Source organism: Emys orbicularis, chromosome 8 (genome assembly GCF_028017835.1).
Source record: "Emys orbicularis isolate rEmyOrb1 chromosome 8, rEmyOrb1.hap1, whole genome shotgun sequence".
Classification (NCBI taxonomy): Eukaryota; Metazoa; Chordata; order Testudines; family Emydidae; genus Emys; species Emys orbicularis.
Window position 1 is genome coordinate 21,296,721 of NC_088690.1, and position 21,633 is coordinate 21,318,353.

Below are 21,633 nucleotides of genomic sequence, written 5' to 3' on the forward strand. Positions count from 1 at the left end.
ATACCTTTTGTTACAGACAATAATGAGCAACAACTGCATTTTGTTTATACATAGGTCATTCTGATATCTTGTTTTGCTCACTAATGTAGACTCTTAGTCTACATTCCATATTATCTACACAAGGTCGCAACAACTTCTCACACAGTTCTTTCCCACTCGCCTCACACATTCCTCGCTTCTACAAATCTCGCGTTATTAGGGTTACAGTTAGCCTAACTCTTGCTAACGAACTGTCATGCATTGCATCCCCTTCCTGTCAGTTCTTTCTCTGCTTCCACACATTGTAACCAGCTGGCCTTCTCCCCAGCACACAAAAGGACCCACAGCCAAAACCCAGTGTCTCCCCTTTAACTCTGTCCTTCCTGCTTCAGGGCTTCTTGCAGAAATCTTCCTTGTTCTGTTCACTGAGCACCCTCATGCCAGGCTTTTTCTTTGGAGCTCTTTGGCTTTTTCCCCCCAGCAGGTTCCCACAGCTTCCCTGCCCCACGTGACTCTGGCAGTCTACCTGCTGCTCCTGCTTCACTCACCAGGTCTCACTCTGCTCTAGGTTCAGCGTGCTCTCCTTTAAACCTAACTGGGGACAGCTGACCAGTTGGGGCCAGTCCCCCTGTGAGACATCTTCAAGGTGAAGCTCTCACCTTTGATTCACTCCTGAAATCCTCCCCATCTCCTGCCTCCACTTCTCTCACTGATTTCTTCCAAGAGAAAATTGACAAAATATTACATGAATTTCTCCCTCCTGTCTGCTTGCCTTCTTTTCCTCCTTCCTTCTTCCCCCACTACAACTCTCTCCTCCTCTTTCCTGTCACAAATGCAAACATTTTGTCTGCTCTCCTCATCTGATCCCTCCACTCGCCCCAAGGACCCCATCCCATCTGCTGATCTCCCTTGCAACCCACGGTCATTCCCTCCCTTACTCTTCTCCTTAATCTCCCACTGTTTGTTTGGCTTGTCACCTCATGATACAAGCATATGTAGTATCTCTCGTCTTTACAAACTGGTCTTTGTCCATACTTCCCATCTCCCTTTTCGTTTTTATCACTAAGCTCCTTGAATGCCTTGTTTACAGTCACTATCTGGAGTTCCTCTCCTCCAGTTCCATGCTAGACCCTCTCCTATGTGATTTCTACCCCTTTCACACCACTGAAGCCACTGTCACCAAAGTCTCTCATGATCTTTTCCTAGCTAAAGCTCAGAACCAGTACTCCATTCTCACCCTCCTTGAGTTGTCATAGAATCATAGAAATGTAGGACTGGAGGGACCTTGAGAGTTCCTCTAGTGTCCATTCCTCTGCAATGAGGCAGGACTAAGTATTATCTAGACCAGGGGTCGGCAATGTTCGGCACGCGGCTCGCCAGGGTAAGCACCCTGGCGGGCCGGGCCAGTTTATTTACCTGCTGACGCGGCAGGTTTGGCCGATCGCGGCCCCCACTGGCCGCGGTTTGCCGTCCCGGGCCAATGGGGGCGGCGAGAAGCGGTGCGAGCGAGCGATGTGCTGGCCGCGGCTTCTCGCCGCCCCCATTGGCCTGGGACAGCGAACCACGGCCAGTGGGGGCCGCGATCAGCTGAACCTGCCGCGTCAGCAGGTAAATAAACTGGCCCGGCCCGCCAGGGTGCTTACCCTGGCGAGCCGCGTGCCGAACGTTGCCCACCCCTGATCTAGACCATCCTTGACAGGTTTGTTTAACCCAGTGATCGGCAACCTTTGGCACGCGGCCCATCAGGAAAATCCGCCTGTGGGCCGGGACGGTTTGTTTACCTGCAGCGTCCGCAGGTTCGGCCGATCGCAGCTTCCACTGGCCGCGGTTTGCCGTTCCAGGCCAATGGGGGCTGCGGGAAGCAGCGGCCAGCACATCTCTTGGCCCGCACCGCTTCCCGCAGCCCCCATGCTGCTTGATAAATTAGTTGATATATGGATATTTACTTTGTATATTTTGACATGTGATGTTGACAATTTGTGTTTTAATTGTTATGAAGCTTAAGTTTTTGAATTGCAATGTCTACCATTATTAATTATTGTCTGATCCCCCTATTGTCTGACCCTCATAATTTCCCACAACAGTGAACGTTTAAATTGATCAAAATGAAAAAGCCTGTACTCCATGATTTGCACAATTGTGAACATTTAAATAAATAAATCTTTAAAAATGTTTAAAAATAAACATATAATTGGTCAAAATTATACAAAAATTGAATTTTGTCTAGCCTAATTAACTCTGGTGATTTTATGTGACTGATTGTATTTATTCTGTGCTTTTTCCATAGCTGCAAAGATGATCATAATAAGACTTAGTGAGAATTCATTCTTTCCATCAGAGCGGGGTAAATTCATGACTGATATAACACCACTGGAGTGTTTCACTGGAGTGTTTCACCTGAGTTGAATTTGGCCCATTCAGCCAAATTGCAAACCTGGGGTAAACAGATGTATGTCACTGGTCAAATTCAGCAGTGGTGTAAATGGTGATGAAATGTATATATCTAAATTGGTCAGAAATAAGTGGTAGTGCAACTTGATTAATTTGGTATTCAGAGAGGTAATATAAGGACAGCTTACATGATGGAGTGGAGTGTGTTTGGAAGAGGCACATTGCTGGAAAAGCAACCAACAGGAGGTTGTAAGTTAAACCACTTCTCCTCTTCCTCAGTGTGCATGCACACACTTTATTTTACAACCTGCCACCCTGTCTTTTTCTCTCCGCACCACCACTGGCTGAACATGTGCCTGTTAAACCATGCATTGTTGGTCTGGAGGTGCTGCTGGAAGTTATGCATGAAGAGAGAGCATCCTACATAGCCAACTTTCCTCTCTGAGGTGTCCCCCGGCACATTTCCTGCTCTCCTTGTTGCATAGCAAAGGAAATCAGTAGACCTATTTTTGATGAGTGTTCCAGGGTGCAGAACACAGGGCTGGCATTTTAAGCAGAACTAATCTAAGCTGATGATAATGCCCATGTATTTTTCTTAATGCAGAGTTCAATTTCATAAACAGCTGAAGGGACATTTTTCTGCCTTAATAACATAGACAATTGCCCTACTTTAATAGTGATCCCATAGAGCCCTATAGTGGCAATATAGATGCATCTCAGGCAACCAAAGGTGGTGGTTCGGTTTCTAATTCCCTATTCTCTTTTATAGTGGTTGTTATTACTTTGAGACCTTCCAGGCATTTTGCAGGCAGTAAAATGGAAAGCTAATGTATCCTGGAAATTTTACAGTTCTCATACTAAACTCATACTGACCAGCATAATAGGAAAGGGTAGCTCCCAACAGCTTCCACAACAGGTTGATGATTGATGATGTATGCAAATAAAGAACATAGCAATCTCTATAAAGGAAAAAAGATGATGCTTTTTTGGCCAGTGATGCTCTTCTCAATTTATCCCAAAATTGCTAGGGAAATTGAGGGTGGCAAGAACTGCTTAAATAGTGAAAGAGGAAAAATGCAAAATGGTGAAACATACGTTCATGGAAAACAGGGCTGTAAAAAGCAAGACAACTGGAATATGCTGTCTGTAGGTTTACTGAGTGAAGCAAAAGTGAATCAAAACAAGTCATTCCTCAGTACTATATGGCATGACTGTGTAGTAATAAAATTTAAACTCATTGCTATGATCCTTGTGAATTTCTTGGTGTAACTATATGTGGAAGGTCTCCAACAATGGATTCATCTTTTTTGGGGGGTGACTTTTTGGGTCCTCTTTGTCTCATTAACTTAATTGAAAATGGAGCTTGTATGTTTAAAAAGCTAAGGTACATATTCAATAAAGATGGCTATGTTAGTGGGTTTTTTCAAGTTTTGAGGTATAATCTTCTATTGTGATTTCCTGAAGACAATAATTTTGGTTTGCAAAGGACATTATGATTCTTCTTAGACAAAGATGTATATGTTTATTTTATAGGCCAGTAGTGATATCAACTCTTTTTCCTGCCATATGACTTGTGATAGTTCTTTAGCTGGCTCTTCCGTAGGTGATTAGCGTAAGATATTCCTTTTTCTTAGAATTTGAATCTTGCTTGATTTTAAGCGGAAGTAGTTAATATAGCACAATATATGTAGAGAAAAGGAAAATAATCTGTTGAGATGCCTCTACAAATCCACATGAGAGATTCACATCTCTCAGGCTATATATATACTTGGAGTTGGGGTGAGATTCCCAGCTTAAACAGACATACTTGAGCTAATTCTCATTGAGCTAGTGTGCTAAAAATAGTAGTGGCAATAGCATGAGCAGCAGTGGCAGGAGCTACCATCTCTGAGTACATGGGATATGCGCCACTGCAGCTACACTACTATTTTTAGCGCACTACCTCAGTGAGAGTTAGCATGAGTATGTCTACTCAAGCTGGAAATCACATCCCCATCTACAATTATAGACATAGCCTCAATTCTCCCTCAAGAAAATGTAGTTTTTAGAATGATTTTTCCTGTCATGAGAGGAACTTTTCTCTAGTGTGAAGATATTTCAAGTTCTGAAGATCAGATGTGAAATTACCCAAAGTTTTGGGGACTTTCAAATCGGGGGGCTCGGTGTGGAACATCTCTATTTTAAAACTCCAGGAGCAATTCTCTAATTATTTGCGAGTAAAGGGGATTGTTAACATCTTGTGGCTTAATCCTGCCCAGCAATATATAGGAGAGAACCAGTGCATGCTCTGTGAAATCCAGAAGAAGCACAACACAGATGATTTTATAAGACATTATAATCCATGTGTTTGCAGGTACCAGGTATTTGAAGACAAAAATGACTATTTAGATGCCTAACTGTGCATTTGAATATATGAATACCCAGTTTGCATGCACAGTTGTGAGAATTGTACACATAAATTAGGCTTGCACTTGTGCATCATTTTTGTACCCTGACATGGTTATCTTTGATAATTTGTCTGACACAAATACCAGAATATTAGATGATAGGATCAAGTATGTAGTGTTTAAGATCACTTAAATGTTTTTATATTATTATTATTATTATTTATTTATTTTATTTTAGTATTATTATTTTTATTACCATAGAACCTAGGAGACCTAGTCAGGGACCAGAACTACGTTTGTACTAGTTGGTGTTCAAACACAGAGTAAAGGACAGATCCTGCTCCAAAGGGATTACAATCCAAGTACAATAGAACCTCAGAGTTATGAACACGAGAATTATGAACTGATTGGTCAGGCATATAGCTCATTTGGAACCCAAAGTATGCAATCAGGCAGCAGAGACCAGACAAAAAAAATTAATACTGTACAGTACTGTGTTAAACATAAACGACTAAAATAAAAGGAGAGTATAAAAAAAAAAACATTTGACAAGGTAGGGAAACTGTTTCTGTGCTTATTGCATTTTAAATTAAGATAGTTAAAAGCAGCATTTTTCCTCTGCATAGTAAAGTTTCAAAGCTGTATTAAATCAATGTTCAGTTGTAAACTTTTAAAAGAACAACCATAAGGTTTTGTTCAGAGTTACAAACATTTTGGAGTTATGAACAATCTCCATTCCTGAGGTGTTTGTCACTCTGAGGTTCTACTGTATAGGACAAAAGACAACACACGGATATAGATAGACAGGGGAGTACAGGGAAACAGTGAGAAAATATTAGTCAGCATGGTAGGTAGTGGCCTCAGCACATTTGCAGTCTAGCAATTGTCAAAAAAAGTTTTAGGCATCACAGCAAAGAAAAGTTTTAAGGAGGGTTTTAAAGGAGGATAATGAAGTAGCTTTGTAAATGTTTACAGCAGCTTAGTTCTCCAGCCACAATACAGCTCAACTGCTCTCCTCCTCAGCCAGTTCCAAACTTCCAGGTTTCCTCCCTTTTTAAGTCCTACACCCAGCATTGGTTTAGCAGAGCAGGATTAATTAAATAGTTGGACAGCCATGGATCCGCAGGCCTCTAACAGGGCAGGCCATCTTGTTACAAGTCAGGACAACATTTTTGTAATGATAGATAAACCCGTTTGGGAAAGGGGTGGGCTGAGGACTATATGACGTCTGGATGTGGGGTTACTTTGCTTTGATGTGGGGATACTTTGCTTAATAAACAATTATTTGTGACAAGGACAGCATGGGAGACCAATGTAAGCAAACAAACTTATTTCTAACATGCCTTAATGTTTATTTATTTAGACATCTATGAAGTATCTATTCCTGGCAAATGAAATGTATGTATATAATAGATTGCCTAGACAACATGTTAGTTATTCACTATAGAAATAAGTTTGTTTGCTTACATTGGTCTCCCATGCTGTCCTTGTCACAAATAATTGTTTTTTTAAGCAAAGTATCTGTCTTGGGTAATTCATTGTTGTTGGTTGTAATTAAAAACTTAATTTCCAAAACGTACTTCAATGTTTTCATTGCTTCCTATGATCTCTGAAACTTTCAGACTAAAATGAACTCAGCTGAATGGGTATAGTTTTCCTTTAGTAAGGATAATGTAGAAAAACTGTGGTGTAAATCACTAAAATATTTGGATAGTCTCCAAGGCATCTTTCCTGTGATAGGAAGAAATCTGCACTCTGAAAATTACAGTATGTTTAAATATCAATGTATTCAATTATTAATACCTTGGCAGGTAAATTGTTTTCTGTGTTTTGTTATGGATACAGGTTCTGTTCATTTGTATAGAACACTAAACAATGTTTTAGTGTGGGGTCAAGGAATACAGCATATTTTATTCTTAATTCATACAGAATCTCTTTAAACTGAAGGATAACTTAAGGTACAAATCAAACTGCATCCAAGTTTTAATTTAGGCCCAGTTTCAGGAAAGCAATTCAGCACATGCTTATCTTACAGTTAAAAATGTACTTAAGCACCCTTTCTGAAAAAGGTTGATTTTTTCCCTTGTATTGAAAGTTTTTTGGGGCAGGGCTTCTCTCTTACTATATGTTTGTACAGCATCTTGCACAATGGGCCCCTAAACTGATTGGAATTTCTAGGTGTGCAAATCGTAAGTAATTTTAAATATGGATTATGTTGAATTGTTGATACATAACGAATTATTCAAACTCTTCTAGTTTCTGTATAAAAAGAAACTGGCCAAAACTAGAATCTTTTATCTGAGCATGCACAAATTTTAGGTGTTTGCGTAGAATGAAATGCAAATTTGAACCATTTCTCTTCTGCATTTTCAAAATTGTCCCAACTTCTGTCCATCACTGTCTGAAATGAAGGTGAACCAAAATCCAAAACCAATTTTTCCAGAAATTCCCACATTGAAATTCAGGAATTAGGGACCTGCTCAAACTTCTACTAAAATAATTGGGAGTCTTTACAGTGACTTCAGTGGGAAGTGGATTGATTCCTAGGTTAGAATGCAAAAGGGATCTGGCAAGCCCAAAAGCTAATTTTCTGACTTTGCAAAATTACTACCACCCTGGATTTTTACTCATCTTTGTTGTAAATGCCCAAAATTTCATGATGCTCAAGTTGTGCATGAAGTCCCAGATCTTATTGCAACTATAGATAAAATTACCTTTCTAATGATGTGACAACCTGCAACCACTTTGGGGGGGTCTTTGGGGGTCAGACAGAGAAGTTGCAATCTAGTTATTCATGTTCTAATATCAGTTATGTTGTAGGATTTGCAGACTCTGAAGATGAACTTTAATACAGTAATGATCTAATCATTTTAAATAGGACTCTATTTTCATACATTTTAATATTATTTCTGGATAAGATTTACTAGTTTTCAGAATATTTATGACTGGAATGGTTTCCTTGTGTATATTCCATCCTTCTTATAGCCTCTTACCTTTGCATCTCTCCCTGCACACAACTACACCATCTTTTTTCTATAAAGAAATGAAGCTATGTTTCTCTATACCCAAAGAGTGGCCATATATTTCAGTCTACAATTATATTTAGATTAAGGGAAATTATAAGAAATTAACAAAAACCTCCATAAGAGAGCATAGTGTTTGTATCTTCTCTGTAACAGTGTATAGTAACTGAAGACAAAGGACTTACATATCTGTTCTAATAATGATAGTGCATTCCACTAAAGCTGGCAGGTTCATGGGGATGTGAAAGGGATTGCTGGTTGGCCAAGGTGCAGGGGGCTCCAGAGTAGTCAAGGATAACATGGATCAATCAGGCTTTAAATGTGTCTTAACCAGCTTACATTCTGTCTCAGTGGGTAATATTTTAGCCATATGTATGTGCATGTGTAGGGATATGTATGGAGCCTCACCTTCATGCACTGTTAAACAATTTCTATTCATATGCTCTCTATGTAATTCTATAATGCATTTTCTTTACTGGGCTTTATTTAGCCCTGGCTTCAGCCAGAATATCACTCCAGGGCTCCTAGAAGTGGCCTAGTGCTGACAAGTTCAATAGTGGGCAGTGCTGGGTGGAACTTGGGATGTGGACAGGACATTCTGGGGATGTGCTGCTTCAGTGCATACTACATTTGTCCTCCCTGATGGAACCCCTGGGGAAAGCAGCTGTGAATTCCTTTATGCCAGTAGGTGTGTTGAAAGCCAGCATTTCTGGGGGGGTTTCATCAGTGGGAATAAATGCATGGCAAGTTTTGAAGTCTAACTGAAAGGAGTTTGAGTTACATGAACACCAGAAAAATTTCTAAAAAGTGTGTTTATTGGTGAAAACTCCCTCCCTCCCTCCTTTGATATTTCTAAATTACCAAATAGATTTTTTCCAGATTAATTTATCTTTTAAAAAAGAGATTTGCTTATTGTCAGGTAAAGTACAAACAGGAGAAATTTCAGCACAAATTCTAATTTATGTTGGAAGGTTATAAGAACTTAAATAATAAATAGAGGCTTATGATGAAGGAGCTTCCTTACCCATAACTCTAGCATCACAAGCATGATACTGTGACTGCAGATAAAAAATCTTGCCTAGGTTTAAAAAAAAAAATTTTTCAGGGACAAAGAATGGTTTATATTCACAAAGTAAAACAATGTGGGTAAGCAAAGAAATACTCTACTGAGAACTCATACATTTTTTCCTGCTGACTTGGCCAAAACTATGGAACTGAAATGATTCCCATGGTGAGATGCAGTTGACAGTAAGGTCAACAGTACATGTAAACAGTAAAAGCCAACAGAAGCGGCTAGAGTGCAAAATAGTCTTGGCTGCCAAACAGGTAGCTATAATATCTTTCCACATACTTATTATTATTAAATAATATTATTGTATTAATAATAAAGAATAATTGTAACTGGTTAGTATGTCATGTCTAAAGAACTCTGGGTTCCTTAATTATATCAGTAGGTCAGCATATCTCGTAACTACCAGTCTGGGAATGGCCAACTTGTAAATGAAGTTCTAAATTAAATGAGCACAAAACTACTCAATTAAAATAAAAAAGATAAACAAAGCAAGAAAGTCATGGTTATTAGGTGCCAGGAATGTACTCCTAGGGAAGAGGGCTTTTGGCTTGGGGGAATTTAGAGGGTTTTCGGTTTTGTTTTTAACTACAGCCATGTGCTCATCTTTATACGCACACAGTCCATATCCCTAAGAGTGGAAATATAATTAAATATTTAAAATACCAGGAGAAATCCTGGTCCATTGAAGTAAATGGCAGAACTCCCATTGACTTCAATAAGGGAAGGATTTTACCCGTAGTTCAGAGATACATGCATAATACTATGAGTAATGGTGCAAGCTCAAATCAACTACAATATCAAGGAAAGGCCCTCCAGACAGATGTGTTTTAAGGAGTTTGAAGGAAGAAATTGATAGATAGAAAAACAAAGTATGTTGTGGAAGGCATGTCACTGGGAAAGGATTCACAGGGAGACGTTGGAAGGGAGGAGTAACTGGAGAGTAGAAGGAAACCTTGGAGGTTCAGGTTCAAGCTGTTCCAGTGTATAAGTGAGAGTAGTGCTTGGATTGAAGAGCAGTTGGGGGTGATGTTGGTGCAATAAGGGGAGAAAGTTCAAGGACTTAGCCAACAGCAAAGGAAACAGCTTTTGAAGCTGTCTGCTCCAGATCATCAGGATGGTGGGGTCTTTCTGGATTCCTTGCTGCTATTAGTTGCACAGATAGCAAGAGATGTTAGAAAGCTTGTCTTCCACCTATAACTGTCTAGGAGGTCTTTACCTCTCCTGACATATAGTGACCTGGCCACAGTGATCCATACATTTGTGATTTCCAGGCTCAATTATTGCCACATACTGTACCTAATAATTAATGGTTCCTAGGATATGAATAATGATGATGGTGCTAATAAGATAGAAATGAAAAAGGGAAAGAAAAATAACCCATCTCCCCCCCAGACAAATTGCCAATTCATATCAGAGTGGGAAGAGAACTAAAGGAAAGAAATATGATATGGTAGGGTTTGTGATACTGATTGCAAGATGCTCTGATACTTTAGTGATGAGATGGTCTGGGTGGCCATTGTGCCTTCATAATACTGTATTTTCTATAGCCGAGTTTCACCAACTCAAAAAATCTATAGGAAATTATTTAAGGAAAAATGGGTAGTCTCTGGAGTCCACCATTATTGACCATTACTGAAAGCAATGGGACTGTTGCCATTATTTTCAAGGAGGCCAGAATTTCACTTTGTGTGTTAATCTCAACTGGATCTATGCATGTTCAAACAGGGAGCGATTAAATGCTTAACGTATGGAGGATTCAGAGAGTCAGACTGGCAATTTTATGCCTTTGCTTGAAAGACCATTGTACTCTTCAGTGTGGTCTTTTCAGAATTGTCAGTGCTGTATGTTTTCTGATGGTATCCAGTGTGCTGTGATAGACATGTAATCAACCATGTAATTGGCCACTGTTCCACTTAGCTGAGCACACGATGCCCCTCAGATTTTATGAGATTACACATTTTTTTAGCATGCATATGGACAAGAATGTGTGAAAAGGAACTCAGTGAAGTGGACTGTCTGCTGCCATGAATATGATAAAATGTTTTCTGGATACTATAGTAAATGGCAACATTATTTCTCTATTCAGAATTGAAATATTTTTATTCTAAGACTATGTAGTCCTAATTCTCACTATCACTCAATGACTTTGAGACACTGTCAGGTTCCTCTAACCTTCCTCACAATTTCATGAACAGCTTTTCTGGATGGAATTACAAGGGTACAGATACTCTAATGCTCAGTGTCCCTGCAAGAAATACAAGCTAGTTCTTTAGTTCTTGTTAGTTGATTGTTTTCTTTTCTATTTGAGATGGATATTGAGTTTTGCCCCAAGCTAATAAACTATGGCAGTGCACTAGGGAGATAAGACTTCACTGAGATAAATAATGCACACACAAATAAACATTTTAAAGAAAGTGCAAGGTTACATTGATAGCTTGTGGTTTTGTGGTAAAATCCATAACAAATCTGTTTTAAACAATGGATGTATTGAAATGAAAAGCCAACAAAAGCCACACAATCTAAATATAACCACAGAAAGCTAAACTATGTTCATTTATAATATTGTTTTAACTTGATCTTTCCCCCCCCTTCTTGTGGCATCCCATGCTACTTACTATTTTTGAAGGAGATTGGCAGCAGATTATAATTTGCTTCTAAAAACAAATGGCATTAAATGCTTTATAATTACATTTTCTTGCATTTTCAAGTTTTTCAAATGCTTTCTTAGTCCCCAAACTGGGGCATTTGAAATAATACTGGCCATGATCAGCATTACTGATGACATGCCAACATAAGGGGGTCCAATGCAAGCTGTTATAAGGCTCAAGGGTGAAAGTATAGTAATTGTCTGGTTTCACCCCCAGAGTTGTTGGGAGATTTGATATACAGTTTGAGGTCCATCATATGTTGTGATGGGCATGTGTAGGACCCATGGATCTTGATAGATGTGTTGCAGGGGAGGTATTGGTCATAGTAGCAGTGGAGAAATGGCTGCAGGTTACAATCACTACACTCTCAAATGAACTCTTCCAGAAAAACGATAAAAGACAAACCCTATCATTTGTGAACAAATACTTTGCACAAAACATTCTCTCCATATCTGACCTCCCAGTTCTCATTCTCAAAGGAAACCTGCACAACACCTTCAAAAGACAAAACTGGGAGCTTAAATTCATAACTCTGCTAGACCCAAAAATTATTGACTCAATAATGTCAATGGTTTTGTTTCTCATTACAACAGTCTGTAACCCACTAACTCTCTTTGGTCCTACAGCTGCAGAGGTGTTAACTGCCCACTTCATTTTGAATGGTTTCTTGAAACAGTCTGTTCCACCTTGTATTTAGCTGTGACACTGTACCTTTCCAAGACCTGAAGAAGAGCTCTGTGGAGCTTGAATGTTTGTCTCTCTCACCAACAAAAGTTGGTCCAATAAAGGATATTACCTCGTCTCTGTCTCAGATATAGTAATCTTAAGAATTTCAGACAGAAGTGTGATTTTTTTTTTTAAGTTAAACACATCTCTTTGAATTGTGTTTTCAAACCCATGTTGTCTGCCACGGTCAGAACAAAGGAAAATGGCTGCCTTTTATTCATACAGGGTAACAGCAAGAGAGACTTCTGCAATTAAAATCAAAATGAGGTTTGCTTATGCTTTGGAGATTAAGTGGTGAGCAGGTAGAAAAAATTACTGATCCTATGGTTTGGAGGTACCTAAAGTTTGACAATCCAGTTTGTTCTATCTCTAAATTAAAGTTTAATGAGCTATATGTGAAACCATAATTTTCTACGTTCTCTATCTTTTAAATCAAGGAGAAAGCATTCCTGTCTCATGATTAGTGAGAGACAGGGATTAGTAATTTTGCTTCACAAAAAATCCTCTAATTGAGCAGAGATCAGATTGTTCTAATTAATTTCCGTACAACAAACGTTTTTGCAAGATTAAAGGCTTTCTAAGAAAATAAGATTTACAGATTATTATAAAGAGATCCAGCACCAAGCTATTTAATTGCATTGTTTATATTTGTTCTTCTGCTGCAGTTTTTCTCTGACCTAATATAATTCCAAGAGAAATAAGAGAAAAGCATTTACAATACAGATTATCGCAATTTTCTAGGCTTTTGTTAAAGGATAAATTTTATACTGTTTTCCATTACTTTGAGCTGCCTTGTTGAATAATACATTTTGTTGGGATTTAAATAGAAATAACTGTTAAAATAATAGTAAAGTTTCTCAAGCAGAACCACAAAAGAAAGGAAATTTTGGGTTTCAGCCTAGTGTCTACATTGGCATTGTATCATGCATGAGCTTCTGTTGGATTGCTCTACAACTCTTGGAAATATATTTTAATCTCTGAATCATAATTTAACAAAGCACCAGCCAGTGATGAAACACAAAGTTACTGAGTGCATATTTAAGTTTGAATTATTTTCTGTGTGTGTATCTGTGTGGTTTTAATTGTGAACAGTAATATTACTTCAGTGCTAATTGGGCTGAAATTTTGTTAGAGGCTTCACCACATGGAGCTCAGTAAGATTGCTCCAACCCAAGTCTGAGCAGATCTTTCCCTGCAGTTGCTCCTCCTGGCTGTTGGTGACTGCCATGGTACTGAGCACTCGAACAAAAAGCAGGGAGATTGTGCGTGCCCAGGCAATGTGGAGAAGAAAAGGGAAGCAGCCTGACTTGAATGCAGAGGGGTGAGGAGCAGGGAGAGGAAAGGGGGCACAAGCATAGGCACAGGTGTGATAGGATGGACAAAGGCAGGCTGGGGGAATGCAGTCTTGGGTGGGGGGTTGGAGAAGGAAGGGCAAAGACAGACTGGGGAGTGCAGGAGAGAGTGTTGGGTGACTGTTTGAGGGAGCAGGATCTGTTTAGTTAGAAAACACATCTCTTCATTCAATTTTAATTTGTATCATTTGATGTGTTCAGTCATTCCAAAGTGCTTCATATGAATGCTGTCCAATCTCTTTTCCATCTTGACAGTGCAGGGCCATGTTTCAGAGGGTAACAGCCTGCTACTACTAGTTATTATGTTATCTTAAGTGGTAGTGGTCATACCCACCAGGGGGCTGAAAAAAAATTCCACAGGCAAACTTAATTCTGGCTGAGGGAAGCTGGAATGTGGTGATTCACAAGATTCTGTGGCAGTTGTGGGATGATGCTTGGGGAGTGGAAGGGCCCTTGTAAGTGGGAAGGAAAGTCAAGGCAGTCTCAGGCTGGGCATCACATGTCAATGGCCACTTTTAAAAATGTGGCTGTTATTGTGTCCTCCCTGTTTTTCTCCCCTCTGCAAATGATGCCAGCATTGACATCTGTTCCTCTACTTCTCCCACAATGGTCTCCACACCTCTTTCCTCACTCCCCACTTCTGCCTGAAGTTCCATGAAGCTGTGGCTGAAAATCAGGTGACGGTGATTGAAACTGAGCACCTGAAAAGTGAGGCACATAAAATTAGTGGCCACTTTTGAAAATGTGGTTATTAAGTAGGGAGGAGCAGTGCGTATGTGGGGGCTTGAAGGTAAGAAAAAGCAGCTTGCTCTTGATTCAGGGAAGGAGTGGGAGTGAAGGGATTCCGAGGGAAGGGAGTGATGTGGTCACAAAATCCCATGAAGATCTACAAATGAGTGTGACTTGAGGGTGCAGGGAAAGATATTATATGGGTTGCACTTCTAAGCGCCATGTCCCACCTGCTCCTTGCAGTAGTGCCAGATGATATGGGGCTTACTTCTAGTGTACTTTAGACCAAAACTATTTTTTAAAATTAAAACATAGCTGACACTCAACTATATGTACAGCCTAGGATCTGGTGTAAGTCTGTTTCCGCTGAGCCATTCTTAGTTTTCTCCCCAAAATACCATGATTCTTTCATGGTAGCAAAACTTGAGAGAATACAGGGCAGGAGAGGGGTGAACACATACAGAGCCAGATTGTCGGTGTAATTCAGGGTAATTCAACTGAAGTCAGTGGAGCTGTGCTGATTTATCTAACAGAGAATCTGGCCCATAATAAGAGAACCTGTAGAGAGAGCATGTGGAGTTTACTTTCCATTCCTTCTAGACCAGAATGAGCACCTACCCTGGAATACAGTTTCCACTGAAGTGCTGTTTAAGTCTGTGTAGGAGAGGCCACATAGTTACTCTGCCATATCTCAAATATTTGTAAAAAAAAATTCTCAAACACCCAAAATGCAAATGATACAACAAAAAACAGAGATGGGGGCAATCTTTAAATGATTGTTTCTTTAACACATGAGTAATCTTGAACCTGATTTTTTTGATTTCACTGAGAATTTTGGATGCACAGAAGATCCAGCATTAGCTTATAGTATTGCATATGACATATGGATTAAGATCCAGTATCTTTATATGAAAAATTTGAAATAACAAAGTATTAAAAAGTCCCAGTTTGTGGGTAACTTAGCTAAATATGGTTCTAGAATGAGTGACATACGATACCCTGAAATGAGTTACAATTTAGATTGTGTAATTTGTTTTTGCCTCTCTCCTGTGCATTAGAAATATATATGTAAATAAATAATAGGCTCTGGGGGGGGGGAAATGCTGTTAGATTATGTAGTCCATGTCTGTGTCAATGAAGAATCGTCCCCTTATTGCATATTTACTAGTGTTTTGTCCAGTCTACTTTAAATTTTTCATATGCTTTTGTAAACTATAATGTGAAAATACTTTCATTTTAACAGCTAATATTAACTAAAAATGCAATTTCATTATTATACATAAAAGCTCAGCATCTGGTCTAGTTGAAATATAAAATTACTTTACTTTTTGCTCTCACTTTTAGCTATGACCCTTCGGCCAAAATCAGTCAACAGAAAATTTGTTATTGGCACTGCCAAATGAGAAACCAGGTGCACTTTGCTTCCGTTGATGTTTATTTCAACATCTTTCTCTTGTTCTTCACATCTTGAGAAATTTTGGAATAGATATTTGTTCTGACAGCTTTCATATGTTAATTCATTGGGATTGCTAGAGGCAGATACACTTCCTTGTCTGAATCTTGTTAGAGTTTAACATTTGAGTGTGTATTTACCCCAGAAAAATGTATGTATTCTGTGGCACATTGTGAAGCCAAAGAAGCACACTGGAAAACAGGATCTGGCTCACTAAATTCATGTTATGGACTAACTGCCTGTTATGTTTCAATTAAGTCATTGTTTAGGTAGTGTGAATGATCTGTTTTTACTCAGATATAGATGCAACTCCCTTTGATGTGTGTTGGAGTTGTCTGGGGCATATATTCCAAAGAGTTCTTTCACTGAAGTCTGTATTGCTACTCTAAATTGACATGAGTGTAAGTGAGAGCACAGTGTGACCCCACGTATCACAAACAATGGTTCCCTTTTACTAAGAAATGATAAACAAATGTCTTTTATTTTTATTGATATTTTGCATGGATGTACAGCTGTTCTCTAAGTGGAGCAGTCTGACTGGTGACCACTGGGGTACTTAATCTACTTTGCTGCACTTTCCCATAAAGTAACACACAAACAAACTTTCCAAATGGTTTAGAAGGTAGGTGATGGAAACAATACTGGGAATGCTATGTCAAGTCCCTTAACAGCCTGATTTATCTGTGGTCTTGTTCAAATAATGCTTCTAAAAACAAATGTCCGCAATATCAGCCTCAAATTTAGATACTGTACCAGTGTATCTGGTTAGTGAATATAGTGTGCATGAAACAACAGGTTAGTTTAAATATTTTTGATCAGTTGAAAAACAATAGGGCATGATTGTGTAACCCTTACTCACATGAGTAGTTCCGTTTACTTGAGTGGACAGATTACTTATGTAAGTAAGGGTTTCAGGAGCTGGCCCTAGAGGTGTAATTTGATAAAATTTCACAAATGTGTATATATTGTATTCCCTTCCACAAAAAATAATGGTATGAAACTCAAAGTAATCTTTTGCATTAACAAAGAATGTTGAAAGGCAGGAATGAGAGCTAAGATATCCAATGTAAAGATTGTTTGCATATTAGCGGTTTTGTAACCAATTGTTTTGTATGGGGTTTTTATCATCTTGATGAAAGTGCAAAAAACAAACAGACCCAACCAGCGACTGTAGAAAGAAAAAAGTCATATGCTCTCTTGAAATCCAGAAAAAATCACATTGGTTAACTATATATTTTAGTCATAGACAGTCAGAATTAAAACTGGTACCACAGCTAGTTTTAATTAAGTTGATGATAATGGACCACAGCATAAAATACAAAGCCTGCCATTGACTCTTTGCCAGGTGAAGGGGTTTATGGACACAGGATTTATGCAGACATATATAAATCCCTCTTCCTCTAAACCTATAAGGATGGAAAAATAGACGCCAGGACATATATAATTCAGATTGCACATGCATGTGAGAAGATTATATTATTCAACTACTGTCTTAGTAATAACACTAAATATTATCACATATGGTGATGATTTTAGAAAACAGTAATTATTTTCTTTTCCTTTAGTGCAGTGTTTGGAGATGACAACCAAAAGGAAAATTATTGGCCGTCTGGTGCCATGCCGATGTTTCCGGGGTGAAGAGGAAATCATCTCAGTGCTAGATTACTCCCATTGCAGCCTACAGCAGGTGCCAAAGGAGGTTTTTAATTTAGAACGGACATTAGAGGAGCTTTACCTAGATGCCAATCAAATTGAAGATCTACCTAAGGTAAATACTGTTCTTTCTGTAATAGAGAAATACAAGGTGTGTTACTAAATGAGCATTTAAAATGAACTTCGATTTTGAAGAGGGTCTGTATAAAAATAACACCTTCTGATATAACAGGTTTTACTCTTACAATATATTTTTACTGTTTTTTTTTTTTTTTATTTATGTATTTTTCTTCCATTAGCTCTGCAGAGCCAACATGGCTAAGAGAGATTGAGCAGGATTCTATTTCTTCTAGTACATAGTACAGAAAATGTAGATTGGGAGCATCTTTTCTCCCTGTTTAGTGATACTAAGGATACATTCAATGAAATAAAAAAGTGGGAAATTCAAAACTGATAAAAGGAATGGTGGATTTGATTTAAATCAAATTGATTAATTAACTAGTCAGGAAGACTTGATTTAATCATAGATTTCTACATAAAAGTGCATTCTTGTTGGTTGTTATAACCTTAATACATATTCTTCACAACTCAGAGATAGATGTAGGTTTCGTTTTTAGAAGGTACACACTATACATTTTTTAAGTGATTTATTTTGAAAACTTTTCAGATTAGTTTTGCAGCTATATCAGAAAGTGAATGATTGTTTGGTTATTTCATTTACCAAAGGTAATTGAAGCATATAGTTCACCTCCCAGTGACTTCATAAATATCTCCAATTCGACAGGTTCATCATTAATATTTGGAGGATTTTCTTGCCATTCAGTATTAGGAGGAGATCATCACCAGACAGACATTTAAATTGTTTTATTTAACTAAAACAACAACGTTATGTATTCTGGATTTTTTCTTCAACAGCAAACATAATATTTTAACAAAACAAGCATATGAATTTTTGAATTTAGTTAAGCATATGAATTTTTGAATTTAGTTAAACATTCAAGTTTTTTAAAATCAGGTTTGTTTTTGTTAAAATTGTTTTTAACGAAAATAGCTAAATGAAATATTTAAAAAAAACAAAAATTAAATCAACTATGTCAGCCAGGTCAACATGAGAAACTTAAAATATTGGCTTCTTCAGCTATCTCAGTTGTCCTCACCTTCATTTTCCTGTTTGCTTATAATCCCTCCCTTCTCACATTTATCTCCAGACTTCTCCTTGTCCAGATCTATTCCGCCCCAAACAATTTTCTATTCATTGAACTTTTTGAAACTTTGCACTTTTAGAGAGAGGTAAGGGATCTGTGTACACAAATTTGAAGAGGGACAATAGGGTTGAAGTCTGTTATTTCTCACCTCTATGTATTGTTTATTTATTTTAAAACATTTTTGCTGTTAACAAGCATGTTATCTCTGGATACACAAATCTACAGTTTGAGAACTGCAAAATTAAGCATCTCTGATGGTATCTTCTAGATTGAACACTGAGTCCCATTGGGTAGATAGAAAGATTAACCTAAATAATCTATACAGAAGCCCCTGGGACCCCATAAAATTGAGTCCCTAATCCATGAACTATTGGAACTCATTTACAAAACTTTTCTTAAACATTACATGAATATATTGTCTCATACTATAGAATTAGAATTTATAATCCCTATTACATGATGAGATACCTTTGAGCTATAATGTCTTAATTAAAACTATCTTTAGATAAGTTTTTTCCTCAAAAAGCATTTTATCAAAAAAATCTGATTTAAATTAAAAAAATCCGATTTTTTTTTAAATCATTGTTTTTATTCACCCTGAAAAGGAAATACAGCTCCCAGCCGCTGCGGCTGGCGGGGGGACCCCGTAGCCCTCAGGTGCTGCAGGCAACAGGGGCCCTGGCAGCGGATAGCTCAGTGGTTTGAGTATTGGTCTGCTAAACCCAGGGTTGTGAGTTCAATCCTTGAGGGGGCCATTTAGGGATTTGGGGCAAAAATCTGTTTGGGGATTGGTCCTTCTTTGATCAGGGGGTTGGACTAGATGGCCTCCTGATGTCCTTTCCAACCTTGATATTCTATGAAGGGGGGACCCTGGAGCTCCAACACACAATCCAGGCCCCTGGAGCTGTTAGCCACTGTGCTGCAGCCCCAGTGTGGGCAACTATAGATCCCCATTTTGTCACAGATATTTTTAGTAAAAGTCAGGGACAGGTCATGGCTTCCATGAATTTTTCTTTATTGCCCGTTACCTGTCCGTGACTTTTACTAAAAATATCCGTGAAAAAATCTTAGCCTTAGCCATGTTTAATGACAATAAAAATTTTGGAAGGGATATTAAATGTATGTTTCAGGGATTAAGCAAATCTCTAACCATTAGAGATCAGGTGGAGGCCTAGGTCGGGGACAGATTATCCCACATCTGCCTACTGCAAAGTTCTTACACCTTCCTCTCAAACATCTGGTTCTTGCCATTGTCAGAGGCAGGATACTAGACTGGATGGACCTTGGATCTGATCCAGTCTGGTAATTCTTACGTGCCCCATCAACAGAATTGCTTATTAAGGCCAAAATATTCAGAACTGTTCAATAATTGCTTCAAGCTTTCGGTGCCCAATTGAGATGCCTTGTATCTGACTGCCACCTAGTTGGGCTACTGACTATGTGTCACAATTTGGACCCTATTATTTTATCTGCACTTTTTGATGGGAAGAACTACCTTGAATCAATGCATTTTATAAGATTATTGTGGAACTGCAGTGAATCAGCATGATAGCAAATACAGTGAGATAGTATATCAGTTATCTTATACACATTATGGATGGCAAAATGTGAACAAGCAACAGAGAATTAGAAAATCATCTACTGGATTCTTGAAGCTGGATCAGTCTCCAGAAACACGACAGAAGTTGAGAGGAAATATTAACTTTTAGAAAGCTAATTAATGATAGTGAATGAAAGGCATGGGAATTCTCAGCATTTTGAGTGATGAGTTAGAGTGATGATGAGAGACAGCATTTAACAAACTGAAAGAAGAGTGTACAGACAAGCTTTCAAGGCCACATTAGCTTTTTCATCCCACTGAGCAGTCTATTAAACACTAAGGACAAAAATGCAAAAACTCAAGTCAATATCAAGGATAGAGGGGAGCAAGAGAGAGCTGCTAATTGATGATCTGATCTGGAGAGGTTTTGTGCACTCTCAACTGGCCACTAGCAATAATATTTGCCAACTCATGGATGTCAGGAGAGGTCCCACAAGACTGGAGAAGGGCTAATGTAGTACCCATCTTAAAAAGGAGAAGCCGGGGAACTATAGACCAGTCAGTCTGCCCTCGATACCTGGGAAGCTACTAGAGCAATGTATAAAACATTCAGTTTGCGAATATCTGAAGGATGAAGGCATAGTCACTAGCAGCCAGCATAGACTTACTAAGAGCAAATCATGTCAAACCAGCATGATTTTCTTCTTTGACAAGGTGACTGGTTTAGTGGATAGGGGGAATGCAGTGGACATAATATACCTGGACTTTAGCAAGGCTTTTGACACAGCCCCACACGACATTCTGATAAGTAAGCTGGAGAAATGAGGTCTTGGCGGAACTACCATTAAATGGATACGTAATTGGTTAAACAACCGCAAACAAAGAGTAGCTATTAATGAAATGATGTTAGATTGAAAGGGAGTCTCAGGTGGGTTTCCACAGGGATCTGTTCTGGGTCCAGTGTTATGTAATATCTTTATTAATGATCTGGATGTAGGAATAGGGAGTGCCTACTGATCAAATTTGAAGATGACACAAAGCTGGGGGGGTTGCAAACACTTTGGAGGCTAGAGCTAAAATTCAGAGGGGTCTTGATAAATTGGAGAACTGGACTATAGACAACAAAATGAAATTCAATACAGACAAATGTAAGGTGCTACACTTAGGGAAGAAAAACCTAATGCACAAATACAGAATGGGGGATAACTGGCTTGGCAGCAGCACTGCTGAAAAGGATCTGAGAGTTATGATGGATCACAACTTCAACATGAGTCGACAATGTGATGCTGTTGCAAAAAAAGCAAATGCAGTTTTAGGTTGCATTAACAGAGGGATAGCATGCAAGTCACGGGAGGTGATAGTACCACTCTACTCGGCGCAGGTTAGTCCTCAGCTGGAGTACTGTGTCCAATTTTGGTCACCAATGTATAGAAAGGATGTAACGAAACTGGAAAGGCAAGTCACAAAGATGATCC

At 38.6% G+C, this 21,633-nt stretch overlaps 1 protein-coding gene across 2 annotated transcripts in view; it reads left to right on the forward strand.

The window, feature by feature from the left end:
* Positions 1–17,330: 17,330 nt before the first annotated feature.
* Positions 17,331–21,633, forward strand: part of LRRC7 (leucine rich repeat containing 7) — a 210,836-nt gene continuing 206,533 nt past the window's right edge. For both annotated transcript variants that reach the window (XM_065409206.1, XM_065409208.1), the window contains exon 1: positions 17,331–17,528. In XM_065409206.1, coding sequence (XP_065265278.1) covers positions 17,340–17,528 — 189 coding nt within the window. In that variant the 5' untranslated portion in view covers positions 17,331–17,339. The remainder of the gene's footprint in view (positions 17,529–21,633) is intronic.